The 20,134-nt window shown below is 36.7% G+C and overlaps 1 protein-coding gene across 1 annotated transcript in view; it reads left to right on the top strand.

Annotated features, from left to right (window-relative positions):
• YWHAZ (tyrosine 3-monooxygenase/tryptophan 5-monooxygenase activation protein zeta) overlaps positions 1–13,112 on the top strand; it is a 33,142-nt gene extending 20,030 nt beyond the window's left edge. Inside the window, exons 3-6 of the mRNA XM_046641979.1 lie at positions 7,458–7,581; positions 8,110–8,273; positions 8,352–8,447; positions 11,096–13,112. Coding sequence (XP_046497935.1) covers positions 7,458–7,581; positions 8,110–8,273; positions 8,352–8,447; positions 11,096–11,155 — 444 coding nt within the window. The 3' untranslated portion in view covers positions 11,156–13,112. The remainder of the gene's footprint in view (positions 1–7,457; positions 7,582–8,109; positions 8,274–8,351; positions 8,448–11,095) is intronic.
• The last annotated feature ends 7,022 nt before the right edge of the window (positions 13,113–20,134 follow it).

Below are 20,134 nucleotides of genomic sequence, written 5' to 3' on the forward strand. Positions count from 1 at the left end.
ATTATTTGAGTTGTGAGCTGAACTAGTTGCTTTTTTTTTTCATGGAATGCTCTTTACTTCCAAGAATGGCAGGCAGGCGAGCTATGTTTATTCAGACTTCGGTATTTGGCAAACATCAGCTTGAAAATGAATGAAATGAGCCTGTCACTTTAGAGGAAACAAATGCTATTTGTGACCAATGATAAAATTCAAGCTTTGAAGCAAAAATGAGAATTTTGGAAAACTTTTATCCACTACTATGATCCTGACAGCTTTCCCAATTTTTTTTATGAGTATTAAGCAATCTTAAGACCTAAAGTTTTTAAACTATGAATATGGAGCATTCATTGTTACTACTTTTTTTCTAGAAAGTGTTCCTGTTGAGAGAAATACTAAGTACCACTGTTGGGAAGAATAAGTTAGCATTTTTTAAACTTCGGGAAATTATTTCTTGTAAGCGAAGAGTCCAGAACTAACGTGGGTTTCTGGGAGGGTGGTGGGTTGGTTAGTTAAGGTGTTGTTTTAAAGTGATGACAGCACAAGTATTTTCTATAGTAATTTACTTGATTTGTTTAGACAGTACTTGAAGGAAAGAAAATAGTTAGGGAATGTGGTTCAGCTTAAACTGTTTTACCCTTCAAAAGGATAAGGTTTCTTGTTCTGTTCTAAATGGTCTGTGTATATTAACTCATTTAATCCTCACAACAACCTTGTGTATTATATCTGCTGCTACCATCTCCCTTTTACAGATGAGAAACCTCTGAGTCCCAGGGAGATTTCAGAATTTGTAAAGTGACACAGTCAGTAAGCAGTGAACTGGGATTTGAACTTAGGCAGTAGGCAGTCTGTCTCCATAGTTTGTCCCCTTTGCAAGTCTGCTGTAAAAAGAATAGGTACTAAAGGAAAATGTTTTTCTTTTATAAAAGTTTTGTCCTTTGATATGACTTAATCCTATGTTTTTAAATGAAAGCTTTTTGTACATTATTTCACCACTCTTACTAGTTACACAAATCTTAGATTACTGAACCCAACGAAAAGTACTAAAGTTGAGAGTACAAGAACACTAAAGCAGATTTTTGAGTGTTGAGATCCCCATATCTTGTATTTACATCTGAGTTGGAGTGCCTGCACTGTTTCAGGAGCTGTGATTGGTGCTTTCCTGTTTGTACTCTCACGTGGACCTCATAGCAGCCTTTTGAAGTAGATTTTCATTTTAATTATTTTATAAGCAGATTTTCATTTGTCATTTTATAAATGAGAAAATTAAGGCTCTGAGAGATTAATTTGCCTGGGATCTCTAAATTAGTGATGAGAGTGGGGTTCAAAATCTGCCTGATTTGAGAGTTTATACTCTGGTGTCACACCAAGCTGTTGCTCCAGGAAATGCTTGAATGCCCAGAGATTAGGGTCTTGCAGTAGCTGAGGCAGCAGTTTGGGTGTTTTTAGGTGGTTTCTAGTCTAATTGTTACCTAACGGTTTGATGTTTTACTGTATTAGAAATACTTGACCACAGTCAGGATTGAATGTTTATTTAAATTCTAAATTCCTATTAGTGGTGGCAGGTTGAGCCTACTCCAGGAAGGGCAGTCAGGAGTAGATGACCTGTCAGTTTATATAGTTCCTTCATTTTAATACACTTCAAAGTCAAAGCATTGATGTTATGAACACCATCTTTGGATCAAGGCACATGTTAGATATGATTGTTAATGTATTCTGCCCTGGCTAAATTGGCTGGTTTGGGGGGAAATCATTATTTGACCCAATATATCTTGTGTTTTCATAACCTAAGTGGTTAATTGTACCATGATGCTGTAGAGAGAGAAAAATCTTTTATCTCTAACATCTAAAGCTCTACATATTTTACGCATTGATTAGATTAAGGTTCAGAACCATATCATATATTTATCTCTGGATTATGAACCATTTACGAAGAGGTATTGGATATAGGCTTCTGGTGGCAACTTGCTGCTTCCTGTCCCACTTAACATTAGGATGACTAGTGAGTAAAGTCAGAATATGTATTAACTCTACTTCAGCTTAATTGCTTGAGGAAATACTGTGAATTTCTGAATATTTCACCAAAATTCATATGGATTAACATTGTAGCCTCAGTTTAGTGCTTGAGTGTAAGATGTTCTTAAGTTTTGTGTTTGACCTGAAAATCCTTTTCTATTATAAATTCTATTTGGATTAGAAAGTTAATATATTTTGTTACATGAAGAATTTTAAAAGCAGAAAGTATATCAGTAGTCAGCTTAACCTTCCTTTTATAGTTGAAGTGGTGATACCTCATCTACTTTTTTCCTTATTTAATGCCTCTCCTTTTAAATTCAGATTCTTACAGTGTCCTAGAGTCATCATCACTTTTCATTGTAATACTGTTGATGAATGAAATTTAGGAGATTGCATTGTATATTTAGCAGGAAAGTCTCTGGATAGTTTGAAATAGCTATTCATCCTTTCTTTCCTTCCATTTTCTGTTTTGCTTGCCTGTAATTTTTTTCCTTATCACTGTTATTTTCTGATAAGTGCTACTTCCTTTTTTTTTTTCTTCCTTTGTTCTTTTAATTTTGGTCTTCTCCCTACATTTGCCTGTTTCCTCTGGCTTCCACGTCTGGAAAATTGAGCTTTCATTTCTGTTTGGTCAATTTGATAAATTAACATACTTCATCACCTCTTTCGTGTTACAATTAACTTAATTCAACAGACTCTCTCTTTCATATCTTACATTAGAGTTGAATGAGACCACATTTGATTTATGAATCTTCTGTACAAAATTTTAAAGTGATCCTCTCATTTCTCCTTAAAATCTCTCCAAAAAAGAGTGGAACTCACTGTCTGACTACGTGGCCTATTGCAAGTTTGGACTGCTCATAAATTTTCTCATTGAGCAGAAATCTACCTCTTGCTAAATTTAACTAGTCTTGTCTTCTGGAGTCATTCGTGTCATATTCTTTCAGTCCTCGTGACAGTTTCTAGTTTCCTCACCATTGTTTGCTTGCTTTCTGGGACACTCTTCAGTTTGTTAATGCCGGTCTTGATATATTTTTCTTATAAAGGTTGGCACCTGAGCCAACATCTGTTGCCAGTCTTCTTTTTTTGTTGTTGTTCTTTCCTCCTCGTTTCCCCCAAAGCTCCCCAATACACAGTTGCATGTTGCAGTTGCAGGTCCTTTTAGTTGTGCTATGTGGGACGCCGCCTCAGGGCTTGATGAGCAGTGCCATGTCGACACCTGGGATCTGAACCGGTGAACCCCGGGCCGCCGAAGTGGAACGTGTGCACTTAACCACTGCGCCAGCCACACCCTTGATAAATTTTTAAAGAAACTAATAGACTCTAGACTTGGTCTCATCAGCACAATGTAGAACTAAAGTACTTTCCTTAGCTTTGATTCCTAGTTGTATTAATATTTTGGAATCAAATTATCCTTTTTAGTAGGCATGTCACCGTATTGAGGCAGAGAAAATGTAGCATGATGTTAGCAGTACAGGTCAGATTGCCTAGTTGGAGTTGTACCTTAACAAGTTACCTGTGGTTTTGAGCACATTACGTTACATTGCTGGGCCCCATTGTCTTGGAGATAATTGTAGTTTGTACCTTAGGGTTGTGGGAAGATTAAATTGAATAATCCATATAAAGTACTTAAGTGTCAAAAATGTCATGTGAATGTTAATGATTATTTTCCTCAGTTTATTGCTGCATAACAAACCAATCAAAACTCAGTGACGTAAAACAGTGATTTATTCTGGTGATTCTGTGGCTTGCCTGGACTCCATTGGGCAGTTCTTCTCATGGTATTGGCTGGGGTCACTCATTGCTGCCTTTAGCTGGGGCTAAAATATCCAAGTGGCTCACTTTAACATGTCCCTTGACCGGGGGTGGCTTGGCCTTTCTGTTCAGGGTAGTTTGACTTTTTACAGGCTGGCTCAGGACTCCAAGAGAGCAAAAGAGGAACCTGCCAGTCCTCCTCAGGGTTAGGCCCAGAACTGGAAGAGCATCACATTCTTTTGGTCAAAGCAAGTCAACAAAGTTAGTCTGGACTCCGGAGAAAGGAAATAAATTCCACCTCTTGACAGGAGGGGAAATGGCATACATGAAGAGGGAAGGTAGGGGAACTGGTGGAGGCCATCTTTGGAGACAGTCTACCACAATTATATTCTTTCATAGTTAGCTTTTTAAATGAAAGTGTTAGCCTCTTTAAATTTAATCTTTAATCCAGTCTGTCTTGCTTTTTGTTTCTTAAATCTAAATGGTTCTTAGCATCATGTCATTGGAAGATTTGATAGATAAAAGTATGCCATTTATCCTTTCTCACCTTTTTTTTGTATAAGGAAGATTGGCCCTGAGCTAACATCTGTGCCAGTCTTCCTCTATTTTGTATGTGGGACGCTGCCATGCTGTGCTTGGCACTATAGCATGACTTTATAAGCGGTGTGTAGGTCCGCACCAGGGATCCAAACCTGTGAACCCCAGGCCACCAAAGTGGAGCACACGAACTAACCACTATGCCACCAGGCTGGCCCCACAAATTCTTTTATTTTTAACAGCTTTATTGAGATATGGTTGATGTACAATGAACTGCACGTATTTAATATGTGCAATTTGATGAGTTTGCTTTCTCAACTTAAAGTCAGCATTTCACCAGAAACATTTGCCACTGTCGATGCTTGGTCCCTTTGGCCTATCATTAGGCCAGTAAGCAGCCTGACTACTGTTATTTCACCTTCCTGTTACTTTGTAGGTTCTAGTTAGCAGCTTTAAAGTTGTTTTTGTTGTTTTAATGAGGTGTTATTGCTAATTCACTTCACTTTGGGGGAAGAGGTGCTTAACTGCTGTCTTAAAAATTCTCAATATGAGGCCAGCCCAGTGGTGTAGTGGTTAGGTTCATCACACTCCACTTCAGCTGCCTGTGTTCACCGGTTTGGATCCCAGGCATGGCCCTACACCACTGGTCAAGCCATGCTGTGGCGGTGACCCACATACAAAATAGAGGAGGATTGATATGACTATTGGCTTGAGACCAATCTTCCTCATGCAAAAAGAGGAGGATTGGCAACACGTCTTAGCTGGAGACTAATCTTCCTCACCAAAAAAAAAAAAAATGATGTGTATGCGTTACTCAGTGTAAAACAACATTTTTAAGGCTACCGAAATAAAGATGAGTTACTGTTTTCTCATAACATTTATTGACGCCTTGCCTAAATAACTTCTTCAAGTTTTCTGATGTATACTTGAAAGTTTTACATGTTAAGTGATTCACCCTCAACTAACTGCACATGTTTGTGGCCTTCATCTTTACATGTATAGAGAGGGTTAGATAAAGTCACTGAAAAGTGAAGGATGCGACCAGGCAGTGTTATTCTTAGTTTCAGTTGTCTTCCTTGCTAGACCACTTACCCGCAAACTTAGAGACTGTCTTGCTCACCATGATATTCTCAGTGCCTAGCACAGTGGTATATAAGTATTTGGAGAATAAGTGGAAAAAATATGTTGAAACAGTGAAATGTAAAACAGGAATGCCTAGATAGAGAGTTCATTTCATGGCTGGGCTTAGTTATTGTCACTTCTTTTATTTGAAAGTATTCTTAGTGTAATCTTAAATAATATGTAAATGAGCCAGAGAGCAGTTCACAATTGAATTGTATATGGAGCTTTCTTTATATATTTTCTTCCACTATTTAATTTGAAGTTATTTGTGAATTCTGGTTAATCACATTACACTTTCTTTTGTTAGAATTTATAGTTTTAACCTTTAGCCTAGCCAATCAGAAATAGAATTTACCCTTAAAACCGTGGAGTGCCACAGTTTAAACCTAGACTGATTCCAAAGCCACTATGCCAAACACTCTCCCAGAGATGAATGAATGAATAATGCATTTTGTATTAAGATAAAACTTGAAAAGACCTGGTCATTTGTTTAAATGGAAAAAAACCCACTTACTATATTAAATGGAACTATCTTCTGTTTGAGGCACATTCTCAAAGAGCAGCCATAGCGTTCAAAGAGTATTTATGCCCCAAAGAGCATGGTGTTCAAAGGATAATACACTTTTGCAGCTGATGCATCCTTGAATATGAAGGTATGGGTGTGGTATAATAAAGATTTTGTTATCCCAACCAAAGTGCTCTTCTGATCTCAGGCCGGTAGTTTCAAATATTGGTTAATAATCACAGGAAGCATCATGTCAGGTTGACTTGTCTCACCTCCAACCCCTTCCTGTAATGCAGTGCAGCTTTGCCACCTTGGCCACCACCCACTTCATCTGTGTATCTGTAACGTAAGTTTGGAAAGGGGAGAGAAGCTGGGTTAAAAGCTTATCCACCCCTCCCCCCATCATTGAAAATAGTAATGAAGTAGGCATAACAAAGAGTTATTTTAAAACATTTTTTCAAACTATTTTGCATGTAGGTAGGTGCTGTATAGACTAAAACTATTTAGTGAATGCCAGAAGAATAAAAACCAAGAATTAAATACCTTTTTCCATATAAAAATTGACTTGTTTGGAGTTAAGCCCAGTTGAAAATTAACTTTCACCTTGATACCTAGAGTATATTTAGTAGGAGGAAATAGAAGTGGTGAGTATTTGGGGTTTTTTAACATTTGCCTAATTATTTCTCCGCCTTAAAAGAAAAAAAGACTAGTTTGTTGTGCCTTCTGCCCCTAATATGATTTTCCTTTTCTCTTTGTCACTTGTAGAATATTATTATTAGCACATTAGGATTTAAATTAGTTTAGATTATTAGAGTTTTACACAAAGTTATATATGGTGAAGTTTTATTTTCTGTCTAGGGTGATCTGTAAACATGTATCTTATTAACTAAAAATCGCTGTAATGAAATTAAAGGTTTATTCTTCAGATCTATAATTCTGATAATCCTACCACTTAGGATTTAGTTAGGAAAAGTAAAACTTTTACTTCGAACAGATTTTTACCTGTTGTGAGCTATTAATACTTGAATTGCGTTCTTATAAATGAAGTTAATTTTGTTCTGCTTCCTGTGTCATGGACTCTGGTAGTGTCTTTTACACTATTGGTTTCTGCTTAAGTCTTATTCCTCCAGAGTTCCAAAAGGTTTGTCTCTCATTCTTTCCATTCTACTGTCATGACTGCCTTGAAAATGGAGAGTTTGCCATCTTGTTTGAAAATGTTATGAGCTATCATGCTTTCATATTCATTGAAACGTGCAGTCTTTATGAGCATGTAAATAAATCACAGTGGGGGGGGAGGCCGATAATCAAATGTATAAATAATTAAATAGTAAACTGAACACTAACTTCACATTTTGAGTATTGCTGTCCAAGGCATTCTACTTCCAAACCACAAATTCATGAGCCTACTGCATTCAAAAATTGTTGTTATTAGCAACAACTGGGTATTAAAATTTTATAGCTTAGGCTATAGTATATTCTTAAATGCAGATTCTTTCACTTTTGTAAATATTTTATTCTTATTATGACTTTTTCTTTTCTTCCCAAGTCTCTTTTGGAAAAGTTCTTGATCCCCAATGCTTCACAAGCGGAGAGCAAAGTCTTCTATTTGAAAATGAAGGGAGACTACTATCGTTACTTGGCTGAGGTTGCTGCTGGTGATGACAAGAAAGGTATGCTGTGTTTTTCAACCTGTTTGTTGAACTTGTATAAAATAAGATGGTATGGAAGTAGTCTATTTCTGAAGTGTAAGCAACTTTTTTGTTGTTTTTTAATTGCTTAGAGCACTAAATAAAGAGCAGTAATATACTTTTTCTCTTTTTTTTAGTCCTAGACTATTTATTGCCTAATGTTGGTATTCTAAAATATAGCCTTGCTGAAAAGCCAGTTTTGTGCATAGGAATGTTTCCTCACAATTTTAAGAAATAGTCGTCACAGCATAACTGTAGAGCAGTGCCAGCTAATCATTAAAAATATAATAGTGCTGAGATAAGTACGGAGTTGTTTTTATCTTGACATTGACCAATGGCTAGAGTGGTATTCTAGGAGAAGCCTTTTTTTTTTTCTTTTTAAGAGCCGTGTTCTAAGGTTGCTACAGCTTAACATTTTAGAGGATATCTTTGGATATCAAAGGTTTGGTCTGAGGTGTGAAGATGAAATGTAAACTTTATCAGTACCTTTTCGTGTGTTTTATTATCCAGGGATTGTGGATCAGTCACAACAAGCATACCAAGAAGCTTTTGAAATCAGCAAAAAGGAAATGCAACCAACACATCCTATCAGATTGGGTCTGGCCCTTAACTTCTCTGTGTTCTATTATGAGATTCTGAACTCCCCGGAGAAAGCCTGTTCTCTTGCAAAGACAGTATGTATTTTACCTGATATGTGTAAATTTAGTACTCCTTATTATTTGAGCACTGAAATATACTTTTTTTAATCATAGGCTTTTGATGAAGCCATTGCTGAACTTGATACATTAAGTGAAGAGTCATACAAAGACAGCACGCTAATAATGCAATTACTGAGAGACAACTTGACAGTAAGTACATAACAGTATCGTTAATGGTTAATGTGGTTGAAGAGATTTTGTTACAGGTTACTAGAAGGAATATTCCTAGTCTCTCTTATTAAATAGAAGATCTTATCTGCTATTAAAACTATGAAGAAAACCACCCTATGGAAACTGAGATATTAGACCAAGGACTAAAAATGTACACTTTCATTAGTTATGTATCTGTTATTGAAATTTAGTTTTTAAAATAATTTTGTAATCTGGTTTTGAACTGTTAATCATACAGGCTATTTTATTCTCCACCTCAATCTGGGTGATTCCAATTTTTCCATTTCAGTTGCAGAAGAGTACTGAAGTTCTCTTTATGTTTAAATTCCATTAAAAATGGTTTTCTTGACCATAAAGTTGCTTCTGTACTTATACAGCTATGGCAGTGTGTTGATCACTTCAGTTGCAAAATTTCAGATACTTTACAGAATCCAAATGGAAATCTATTTTGCTTGGTCTTAGTGAAAAAAGTGATTGTAGAAGGTCATGATTGTCTTTCTTGGTTTACTCCAGACTGAAAAAAGAACCTCAATACCAATATCACACCAAAAAAGTGAATAGTAATGCTTTAATAATGTTAAGTATCTAAATAGTGTTCAAATTCCCATTGTCTCTTTTTGTGTTTTTTTAAAACAGCTTTTTAATTTGAATTGAGGGATCCAAATAAAGTCTTGACATTGCAATTGGTTGATATATCTCTTTGGTCCCATAGGTTTTTCATTCTTCTCCTTCAGATAAATATTAAATTAGAAGTTTTGAAGTTGAGGTGAAAAAATTATCAAGTATCTGCTGTGTGTCGGGTAAAGAGCCAGGAATGAAGATCATAGCTAGTGCTACTGGTTTGTTAGCTTTAGGGGTATTTCTCTTGGGGACTGTATATCATCATTTTATACATTTCGCTTCTTTCAGCTTTATTCTAGTCCACTGCCAATTTTCTGAACCAGTTCTACATTCTAGTGTTGAAAATTCTCAGCAAAGAGTTTTTCGAGCAGTATCATGTACTTGTTTATTACTAAGTAAACTTAAAATTATTTTAGAAAGTGTAATTGGGGGGAATGTTGTGAGATTTTTATTTTAGTCAAGAGAGTGAACTATAGTTTCTTGATGAATCTTTATTTATATCAAATGAAAGAAGCACTTCAATCTGTTAGCTAATTTTAATTTTAAGAATTTTTCATAGCTTTCTGGTTTGAAGTTATGAAGTAGTTGTTATTCTAAAAGGTAGAATCTGAGACCTAGTTACTCTGTTGCATTGACATCACTTTTTGAGAGGCCCTGATGTGAAATATATACTCCCAGCTGATTTTGGTATCAGTGTAGCATGAAGAACATATGCAACAACTGAGTAAGAAGAAAACCAAGGTTAGGATTCTGATTCTGTCACTATTTAGTATGTGTCTTTAAGCCTTGGTATATCACTGGTCACCATTATAGATTGATTGGATCATTTATCTGTCAAAGAAATTTTGCTAAAACTACCTAGTATTTGAGTGTGGATCTGGATTTCCAATCTTGTCAACACGTAACCCTAGGAAGAAAAATATCTTGTATCAAATCTTTTCATGTTTGTATGGAAAATTCAAGAATTTTTGAAGGTTAGAACTGGAAAGAGATGTTAGAAGACAGTTTAATCTTAACTTACGAAACTCCCTGTTTAACAGGAGAGCACAGGCTAACTGTAAAGTCTCCTTTCCAGGCCAGAGGTATATGTGATTAATAAATAAAAAAAATTAAGGGGTGATTTGGGGGGAGAAAAAAAAATTGCTGAGATTTTTTTCCCCACTTCATTTTTCAGTGTATAAGCAATATAAAATTTAAGATTGTTTTGTTGATCCTTTTATAATTACCTCTAAAAATCATTGTAGAGTGGTAAAACTTATGTTAATGTTTGAAGCAGCTGAAGTAAGTTTTAGATCTTTTAACTTGCTAAAAACTAGCCTTAATGAAAAAAATTAATAATCCATAATCCTACCACTATGAGACAATCAAATTTTGCCTCTTAGGGTTCTGACCGTACTGTTTTGTGAGTTCAACTATTTTGAATCATACAAATTCACAAAGGAATGTTTTTCTAAGTTAAAAATGTTAGAAAAGCTAAATTTGTATTTTAGTTCAGACTTGATCCTAGTTCTTGAATTTCATGGAATCTAGGATTCTCTTTGGTGGTGGGAGTCAGTTTATAAGTTCTACCAGGGGAAAGTGGTCAACCTGAGCTCTTTGAGCATGGCCCAAGTTAGATGATTCTGGTTTAGTTACACTAAACTTATACAACCATCCCTTATTGGGGCTGTACAGGACAGTCTGATACTCTGATAGCTATTGATGCTTAGTATTTTGTAGCACTTATATGATTTCTTCTACTTTCTCTTTACTGTCTATGAATAACCAAGAATATCCTATATCTGACTTTATTTGAAGATAACTCTGTTACGTACTGTACTTACCATGCTTACAAAATGATTAGGGAGAAGGTAAATGTATTGAGATGTTTTGCATCTTGAAGCTGTCCTCAGGGCTGCAACTTCTTTAAGAAAGCCTTTCAGCAAAAACCATGGTTACATTCTGGTACCTTGGCGTGTGTATTAAGACTTTGTTTCAAACTGAGACATCTTTCCTTCTTTTACCAGTTGTGGACATCGGATACCCAAGGAGACGAAGCTGAAGCAGGAGAAGGAGGGGAAAATTAACCGGCCTTCCAACTTTTGTCTGCCTCATTCTAAAATTTACACAGTAGACCATTTGTCATCCATGCTGTCCCACAAATAGTTTTTTGTTTACGATTTATGACAGGTTTATGTTACTTCTATTTGAATTTCTATATTTCCCATGTGGTTTTTATGTTTAATATTAGGGGAGTAGAGCCAGTTAACATTTAGGGAGTTATCTGTTTTCATCTTGAGGTGGCCAATATGGGGATGTGGAATTTTTATACAAGTTATAAATGTTTGGCGTAGTACTTTTGGTACATTGTGGCTTCACAAGGGCCAGTGTTAAAACTGCTTCCATGTCTAAGCAAAGAAAACTGCCTGCATATTGGTTTTTGTGGTGGGGAATAAAAGGGATAATTGGTTCCAGTCACAGGTGTAGTTATTGTGGGTACTTTAAGGTTTGGAGGACTTACAAGGCTGTAGTAGAAATGGATATTCCGTGGATATTACATGTTGAACCATGTATATCTATGGAATACTCAGTCTCAGTGTGCACACTTTTGGCTACAGCTGCAGAAGTGTTCCTTTAATCGTGACCCAATTTACTCTGGATAAGGGCAGAAACGGTTCACATTCCATTATTTGTAAAGTTACCTGCTGTTTGCTTTCATTATTTTTGCTACACTCATTTTATTTGTATTTAAATGTTTTAGGCAACCTAAGAACAAATGTACAAGTAAAGATGCAGTAAAAATGAATTGCTTGATATCCATTACTTCATGTATATCGAGCACAACAGTAAAACAAAAAACCCATGTATTTAACTTTTTTTAGTTTTTTTTGCTTTTGTGATTTTTTTTTTTTTTGATACTTGCCTAACATGCATGTGCTGTAAAAATAGTTAACAGGGAAATAACTTGAGATGATGGCTAGCTTTGTTTAATGTCTTATGAAATTTTCATGAACAATCCAAGCATAATTGTTAAGAACATGTGTATTAAGTTCATGTAAGTGGAATAAAAGTTTTATGAATGGACTTTTCAACTACTTTCTCTACAGCTTTTCATGTAAATTAATCTTTTGGTTCTGAAGCTTCTCTAAAGGAAATTGTACATTTTGGGAAATTTATTCCTATTCCCTCTTGGCAGCTAATGGGCTTTTACCAAGTTTAAATACGAAGTTTATCATAACAACAAAATACTACTAATAGAACTACTGTTCCCAACCATGCCCCATACTCCCCCCTCCCCCTGAAATAAAAGTTTTAGTTGTTTTTTCTTTCAGAGGCAGGGGGGATTGATTGGAGAAAAGTAATTGTTCCATTTAAAATTTTGGTATATGGCATTTTCTAACTTAGGCAGCCACAATGTTCTTGACCCATCATGACAGTGGGTAGCATTAACTGTAAGTTTTGTGCTTCCAAATCACTTTTGTTTTTAAGAATATCTTGATACTCTTATACCCCGTCTTCAATTTTAATCCTTTATTCTATTTGTCAGGTGCACAGGATTACCTTTTTTAGCCTTCTGTCTTGTCACCAACCATTTCTTCTTGGTGGCCGTGTACTTGGGAAAAGGGCCGCATGATCTTTCTGGCTCCACTCAATGTCTAAGGATACCCTGCCTCCTTTGCTTGCATCCCATAAACTATTCCCCTCATCCTACTTACTGAAACAAATCTCTCCTTAGTTGATGAGATTGTGTTTATTTCCCTGTGAACCCTACCTATCCTGAATGGTCTTGTCATTGTCAGCCTTTAAAATCCTTCCTTTTCCTGTCGTCTTTAAATAATGATGGGGCTAAGTTATACCCAAAGCTCACCCTACAGACTATTTCCTCAGTACCTTGCAGAAAACACCAAACAAAAATACCATTTTTTAAAAGGTGTATTTTTTTTTCTTTTAGAATGTAAGCTCCTCAAGAGCAGGGACAATGTTTTCTGTATGTTCTATTGTGCCTAGTACACTGTAAATGCTCAATAAATATTGATGATGGGAGGCAGTGAGTCTTGATGATAAGGGTGAGAAATTGAAATCCCAAATACTGTTTTGTTGCTTGTTTTATTATGACCTCAGATTAAATTGAGAAATACTAGCCCTTTGGGACAATTGTCCCAAATATTACATTCAAATAAAAGTGCAATGGAGGCCTTGGGGTCTTTCTTTCAAGGAGAAAAGATCTCTTATGCATTTGGGACAACATAATAATACACTTCACTCACTGCTCGCTCTTTTTCTATTGGTTTCTCCTGACCCCTAGGCCAAGGACATGAAATAATCATTTTATAGCTAAGAAAAATTCATCTAGACTGAGGAGACTGATCTCATTCAAGTAAATTATAAAGAAAATCTAAAGCCTGTCATATTTGCCTATTTAATGTGCATTGGTCATCTACTAAACTAGTTTGATTCTGAAGTAAATTGTGGTAATACTTATTATTAGTTGTTAATCTGTTTCTGCGTAGTAGTGCCCAATAGATGAAAGAAGATTACAACCTGAGATTTTTTTGCCTTGAAATTTGAGTAATAAATTTTTTCATAACTTATTTAATTGTCCCCAAATCCAGGCTTCATGTCTGTTTTTGTCAGTATGCCATGATAGTTCCAGGTCTTTGAAGAATCCAACAATGTATTTTTGGGTGTATTATTGGAATTGTTAAAAAATACATATATACAGTCATGCGCTGCATGACATTTTGGGCAACAGCAGCCCACATATATGATGGTGGTCCCATCAGATTAGTATATTGCCTAGGTGTGTATTAGGCTCTACCATCTAGGTTTGTGTAAATACTGTAGGAGAAGAAGTAGTTTTTTTTCTGTGCTTCTAGGTTCTGGCTGATCTGAGAATTAAATTGACATGAGAGGTTCATAGGAGGAAAACAAGCTTAATTATATACATGAGAGAAACCCAGGAAAACTGAGTAATTCACCAAAAGGGCTGAAGCCCTCACCTTAAATACCATCAGCTAGAGACAGAAGATGTTGGGGTGGGAGAGTCAGGGACTTGGAAGTAAGGCAATTCACAGGTAGGTGAAAAGACCAAATGTTTGGCCATGCAAACAAAAACGTGGGGTAGCCCAACAGGCTTTTCTAGGATCCTCTTCTGTGTTCTATCAGTAAGCGATGGATAACGTCTTTGGGATTGTCCTTTGAGAGTGGAATAGTGTGATCAGTTAAAAGGATGGACTTTGCTGCAGCTCTGGCGTGTGGTCCTGGTTTTTCCACTTAATAGTTCTTTTACTTGTTTGTGCTCTAATGATCATAGGAATGTGGGGGTGGCCTTATCACCTAGTGGTTAAGTTCAGCAGCCTGGGTTTGGTTCCCCCGTGCTGACCTACACCACCTGTTAGCGGCCATGCTGTGGTGATGATGCACATACAAAACAGATTAAGGTTGGCACAGATATTTTCTCGGGGAATCTTCCTCAGCAAACGAAAGGGAGTTGGGAAGTCAGGAATGTGGGTGGAGCATAAGGTTATCAAGTGGCTTGAGTATAGAGGCTCAGCGTTTTTTTTCCCCTCTGTCTCCTCTAAAAATACCAGTCCTACCATGGTCAAAGCATACTTTAAAGGCCAAACTGGAATATCCTGTTCTAGGTTGTTGTCAGACCTTGATTTAAGAGTGAAACCTTGATTGAATAGTTTGGGAACTCAATCTCCCGTAGACTCCGGATGCAGATCTAAGAATTTTGGAGACTTTCCAGCAGTGGCAGCATCATTTAAATGGTTTACATCCTCTCCGTCAGGGGAGACTGGCAGTTTATTTGGAGGCAAATATATCCGAGTCACTACATGAGAACCTGCGATGTGTTCGGATCTAACTGGCATTATGTTCACAGACAGTCTTACACATTTCTGTAGGGAGAGGTCAGGAAGTCTCACATTGCTGTATTGTATCTTGTCATATACCATATAGGAATCTACAGTAGTGGGATTGAAACATCTGCAGTCGGATGGCGGCTAAGACTGGGCACTTGGAAAATGGCTAGACTTGGATCCTTTTCTAAGTGTAAAATTACATCAATAAAATGCCTTTCTGTTATCTTGTGACCTAACAGCAGCCACAGTGTCATTGGTGAACTCTTAAAAGATGCAACCTAAAAATAACATTGCTGGGTCTATGTAGGTATTTTTTTTTAGCAACTTCACAACAGGCCTCTAAGGAAACATACTCTCTGATGACAAAATGGTATTGAATCCATCACAGTAGTAGATCTGCTTTATAAACTCGAAAACTAATTTTAAAAATGTGTGCATCCAAATCTGATTATGCTGCTTACGTGGATCCTTTGAAATCTATTTTGTATATGACTGTCAACCCCCAAGTATTTCAGAAATTGAAAATAGTGGAATAGGAAAACTCTTGATGGTAGGCCCACTGTTTGGAAGACATCTGCGCTTGTCCTGGATTACTATTACTGTAATTACTCGATTTATAAGAATGCCCATCATGCTGGGCAAGCAAGCATGTGTGTCCTTTGGATGCAGAAACCAGGTTAGGGGAATGGACATGGTTAGGCAGCACAATATCAGCCCTAGGTGATTCTAGAAACTCAGATGGTTGATAAGTACTTTTTTCCCTCATAGTTGAGTCCATTCCGTGAAGTTTCTGAAAGTCCAAACTTAACTAGTCCAATGTTCATAAAGATTTGTTAGTATTAAATTAGTTTCCAATCCCAGAACTTGAAAACCTAATATTTTCAGTAGCTGCTTACACGTTTTTGTTATTGGATGTCAGTTTGGGCCAACACTGTTCTGAGTGTTTAAGAAGGACTACTCAGAGAAGATGCATGAGTTAAGACTTGCAGAATGAATGGGATCCAGATGGAGGTTACAGCATATACAAAGGCATTAAGATAGAAGAACTTGAGACAGTTTCCATGCACTTGCAAGTGTGAGAGTGAAGAAAGAATAGGTTATGTTCTGCTTTCTAAATAACAGTCCTGCAGTTTTCACTTTTAGTGCTTTTGATCACTTGGGGGGACCTTGTTTAAAATGCCTATTCCTACTACCTACTCTCAAGGATTCTAATTTCTCAGGTTGGAGCTCAGGAATACGCATTTTGAGTAAAACTCCCATGAGCAGCAATGATTCAGTGTCCACACTGCTGAAGTCTGTACGGAGTGAGGGGACAAATAATATTTGGGAAAACAAGGGTGTGTAAGACTACATTTTGAGCCAAAAAGGCTGTTTCTTTTAAAACAACTACAGTTTGCAGAACAAAAGTTAGTGGAGCTGCTCAGGAGGTCATCTTTCCCAAGCAAGGAGATTAAGGAGAAAAGTTACCTATCACAACAGGTTTTTCACATTAATGACTTGTTTAGTTTGGGGGCAGGTACCACTTAGAACTTTTACTCTGTCAAGAGGAGAAAAGTTACACATACTTGGGATTTTGTGCATTAAAAAAAATGAATGCCATTTGTATTGTATTTCTTAACTCATGCCGTGCACAAAAATCATATCCAGAAGAATGGACTTAAAAGCAAACATTAGGGGCTGGCCCCGTGGCAGAGTGGTTAAGTTCACACCCTCCACTTTGGCAGCCAGGGCTTTCACCGCTTCAGATCGTAGGCGCGGACGTGGCAACGCTCATCAGGCCATGCTGAGATAGCATGCCACAACCAGAGGCACTCACAACTAGAATATACAACTGTATACTGGGGGGCTTTGGGGAGAAGAAGAAGAAGATTGGCAACAGTTGATAGCTCAGGTGCCAATCTTTAAAAAAAACTAACTTTAGATTATTCATATGATGTAGGTGAATAACTTGCTAAGTTTGTAAGGAAAGATCTCTTAAAATGGACATAGCATAACTAGAAAAATTATATATAAAATTCAGAATTTTAATATAAATTCAACTACATAAAAATTTAGATGTCCAGAAGTGAAAAGACAAGCAACTGAGATAAGACAATATATATAACTGGAAGAAAATAGTACGAATTAAAAGAACAACAAGAAAAGGGAAAACAAAAATGGGCAAAGATTTTGAATAAGCATTTTCATAGATGAGAAATATATGACCAAAAAATATATGAAGAGAGGTTTAACTGGGGAAATGCAAACCAAGACCACAATTAGGTGCCACCATTTTACCCCCATTTGATTAGACAATTTGAAAGTCTTGGCCATACCCAATGTTGGAGATTACGTGGATTGAGATATCTTACACATTGCTGATGAGAGTTTAAGTTAGTACATCCGTTTGGAAAACAATTTGGCATTATCTTGTAAAGTTGAACATTAACATCCCTACAACAGAGCTATTCTCTCTTGGGTCTATCTCCTAAAGTACTTGCCTGTTTGCACCAGAAAGTCAGAAAAAAGTGTTCATAGCTGCACTATCTGAATTGGCAAAAACTAGAGACAATCCAATGTCTATTGAAAGGAGAATGGATAAGTAGAGTTATTTACCCAGTGACATGGTCTTCATTCGTGAAAATGAATCAACTGTAGCCCAGTGGGTAACATGGTTGAATTTTAATACTGAGAGAAAAAACAGTTCCAGGAGACTACACGGTGCAGTATGATATCCTTAAAAGTTCCACAATGATCAAATCTTTTGCCTAGGGATACGTTTATGTGATAAACATTTCTCTTTCCTCTACCAAGTATATGAATAAGTACAAAATTTAGAATAGAGGTTACCTGTGGAGAAGAAGCACACAGGCTAGGGCTGGAGGACATAGGTAAATGTAAGTTATTGGTAATATTAGCCTGGGAGTGGGAGGAGGTGGGTTCACAGATACTCATTAGCAAAAGATCCATTCAAGAACGGGGATTATTACTCTCGTTCTGAGTGTTAGAGATCACAGAAAGAAAAGAAAAGAACTAAATGGAAACAAAGTACAGTAGGCCAATATATCAGTCAAAGGCTTGCCTGAATGGTAAAAATAAGGTTGACAGATCTTCAATAAATGGGGCTGGGAAAACTGGACAGCCACATGAAAAAGAATGAAAGTAGACCATTATCTTTCTCCATGCACAAAAATAGACTCAAAATGGACCAAATAGTTGAAGGTAAGACCTGAAACCATAAAACTTCTGGAAGAAAATTTAGGCAGTACACTCTTTGATATCAGACTTAAAAGGATCTTTTTGAATACCGTATCTATTCAGACAAGGGAAACAAAAAATAAACAAGTAGGACTTCATCAGACTAAAGAGCTTCTGGAAGGCAAAGGAAACCAAGATCAAAATGAAAAAAAAACCCACCAACTGAGAGGAAATATTTGCAAATCATATATCCAATAAGAGGTTAATCTCAACAATATATAAGGAACTCACACAAATGAACTACAAAAAAGCAAACCACCCAATCAAAAAGTGGGCAGAGGATATGAACACACATTTTTCCAAAGAAGATATACAGATGGCCAATAAGCACATGAAAAGATGCTCAGCAATCACTAATCATTAAGGAAATGCAAATCAAAACTACACTTAGATATCATCTTACACCTGTTAGAATGGCTATAATCACCGAGACAAAAACCAACAAATGTTGGAGAGATTGTGGAGAAAAGGGAACCCTCATATACTGCTGGTGGGAATGCAAACTGGTGCAGCCTCTATGGAAAACAGTATGGAGATTTCTCAAAAAATTAAAAATAGAAATACCGTATGACCCAGCTATCCCTCTACTGGGTATTTACCCAAAGAACTTGAAATCAACAGTTCAAAGAGACTTATGCACCCCTATGTTCATTGCAGCAGTATTCACAATAGCTAAGATGAGGAAGGAACCCAAGTGTCCATTGACTGATGATTGGATAAAGAAGATGTGGTGTATATATATATATATATATATATATATATATACAATGGAATACTACTCAGCCGTAAAAAAAGACAAAATCGCCCCATTTGTAACCACGTGGATGGACCCTGAGGGCATTATGTTAAGCTAAATAAGCCAGACAGAGAAAGACAAACACCATATGATTTCACTCATATGTGGAATGTAAACAAACTTATACACAGAGAACAAGTTAGCGGTTATGGGGGAAGGGGAGTAGAGGGTGGGCACAAGGTGTGAAGGGGCACATTTATATGATATATGACAAATAATAACGTATAACTGAAATTTCACTACATTGTAAGCTATTATGACCACAATAAAAAAATAAATAAGGTTGGCAGAGAAAATATGTCACCAAGTTTATTAATTGATGAAATTGAGCACATAAAAACTGTCAATAGAGACTTGAAAATTGCTACCCTATTTATTACACCCTAACTTGTCCTACTATCCTTTTCATTTAACTCTGGAGGAGCAGGGAGCAAGAACTGAAGATTTGGTCAGAGAAAGGACTGAGCTGGGAAGGCTGTATTATGGAACACTGAAACTAGTGAAAAGCACAAGTCTCGAAAATGGGGAAGCAGGAAAGTCTTCAAGAACTTTTGGTAGCACATAGTGAGTCTACCTTGTAGGGCCTGAAGAATTTTATGTCATACCAGCCCAACCACTTCAGCAAATTCAGCCTTCTTAAGGTTCCTCATTTCTTAACCTTTAGAGAAAATGCACTGTCTTCAGTCCTAAATCACTGAGACATCTCCTATCGAACCCCATGTATGGCCAAGTCTTAAGATTTTCAGTATTTTTCTCATCTTCCTCTGGGATTCTTTGAGAGTTCTATATTTAACTTAATTGGTTTCTGTAGGAAAAGTCTACTGACTTGGTGAATTGAAAGTAGAGAATCTACTTATGATCTTTAAATAGTCCTAGATCAAATATAAATATGATTGTTAGTCCTTTATTTTTTTTATTTCTCAGCATTTGCAAATGAGGTCACCAGAAAGTCATTTTTGGAGACCTTAGTCTATCCTTGGAGGGCGTTATAAACAGTCAAAGTTGAAGAACCAAAAAAAATTGGAAATGAGAGAATTTCTTTGGAGAAAGCTTTAGAATACTGGGCATTTCTTCCCACCACCACCTGCCTGCTCAGTGGAGGAGAGGAGGGGTGCTCCAGTGGGACCACTCCACAACCTATTCTGGAATCTAATCTGTGTGACACA

The sequence above is a fragment of the Equus quagga genome, chromosome 16 (genome assembly GCF_021613505.1).
Source record: "Equus quagga isolate Etosha38 chromosome 16, UCLA_HA_Equagga_1.0, whole genome shotgun sequence".
NCBI lineage: Eukaryota > Metazoa > Chordata > Mammalia > Perissodactyla > Equidae > Equus > Equus quagga.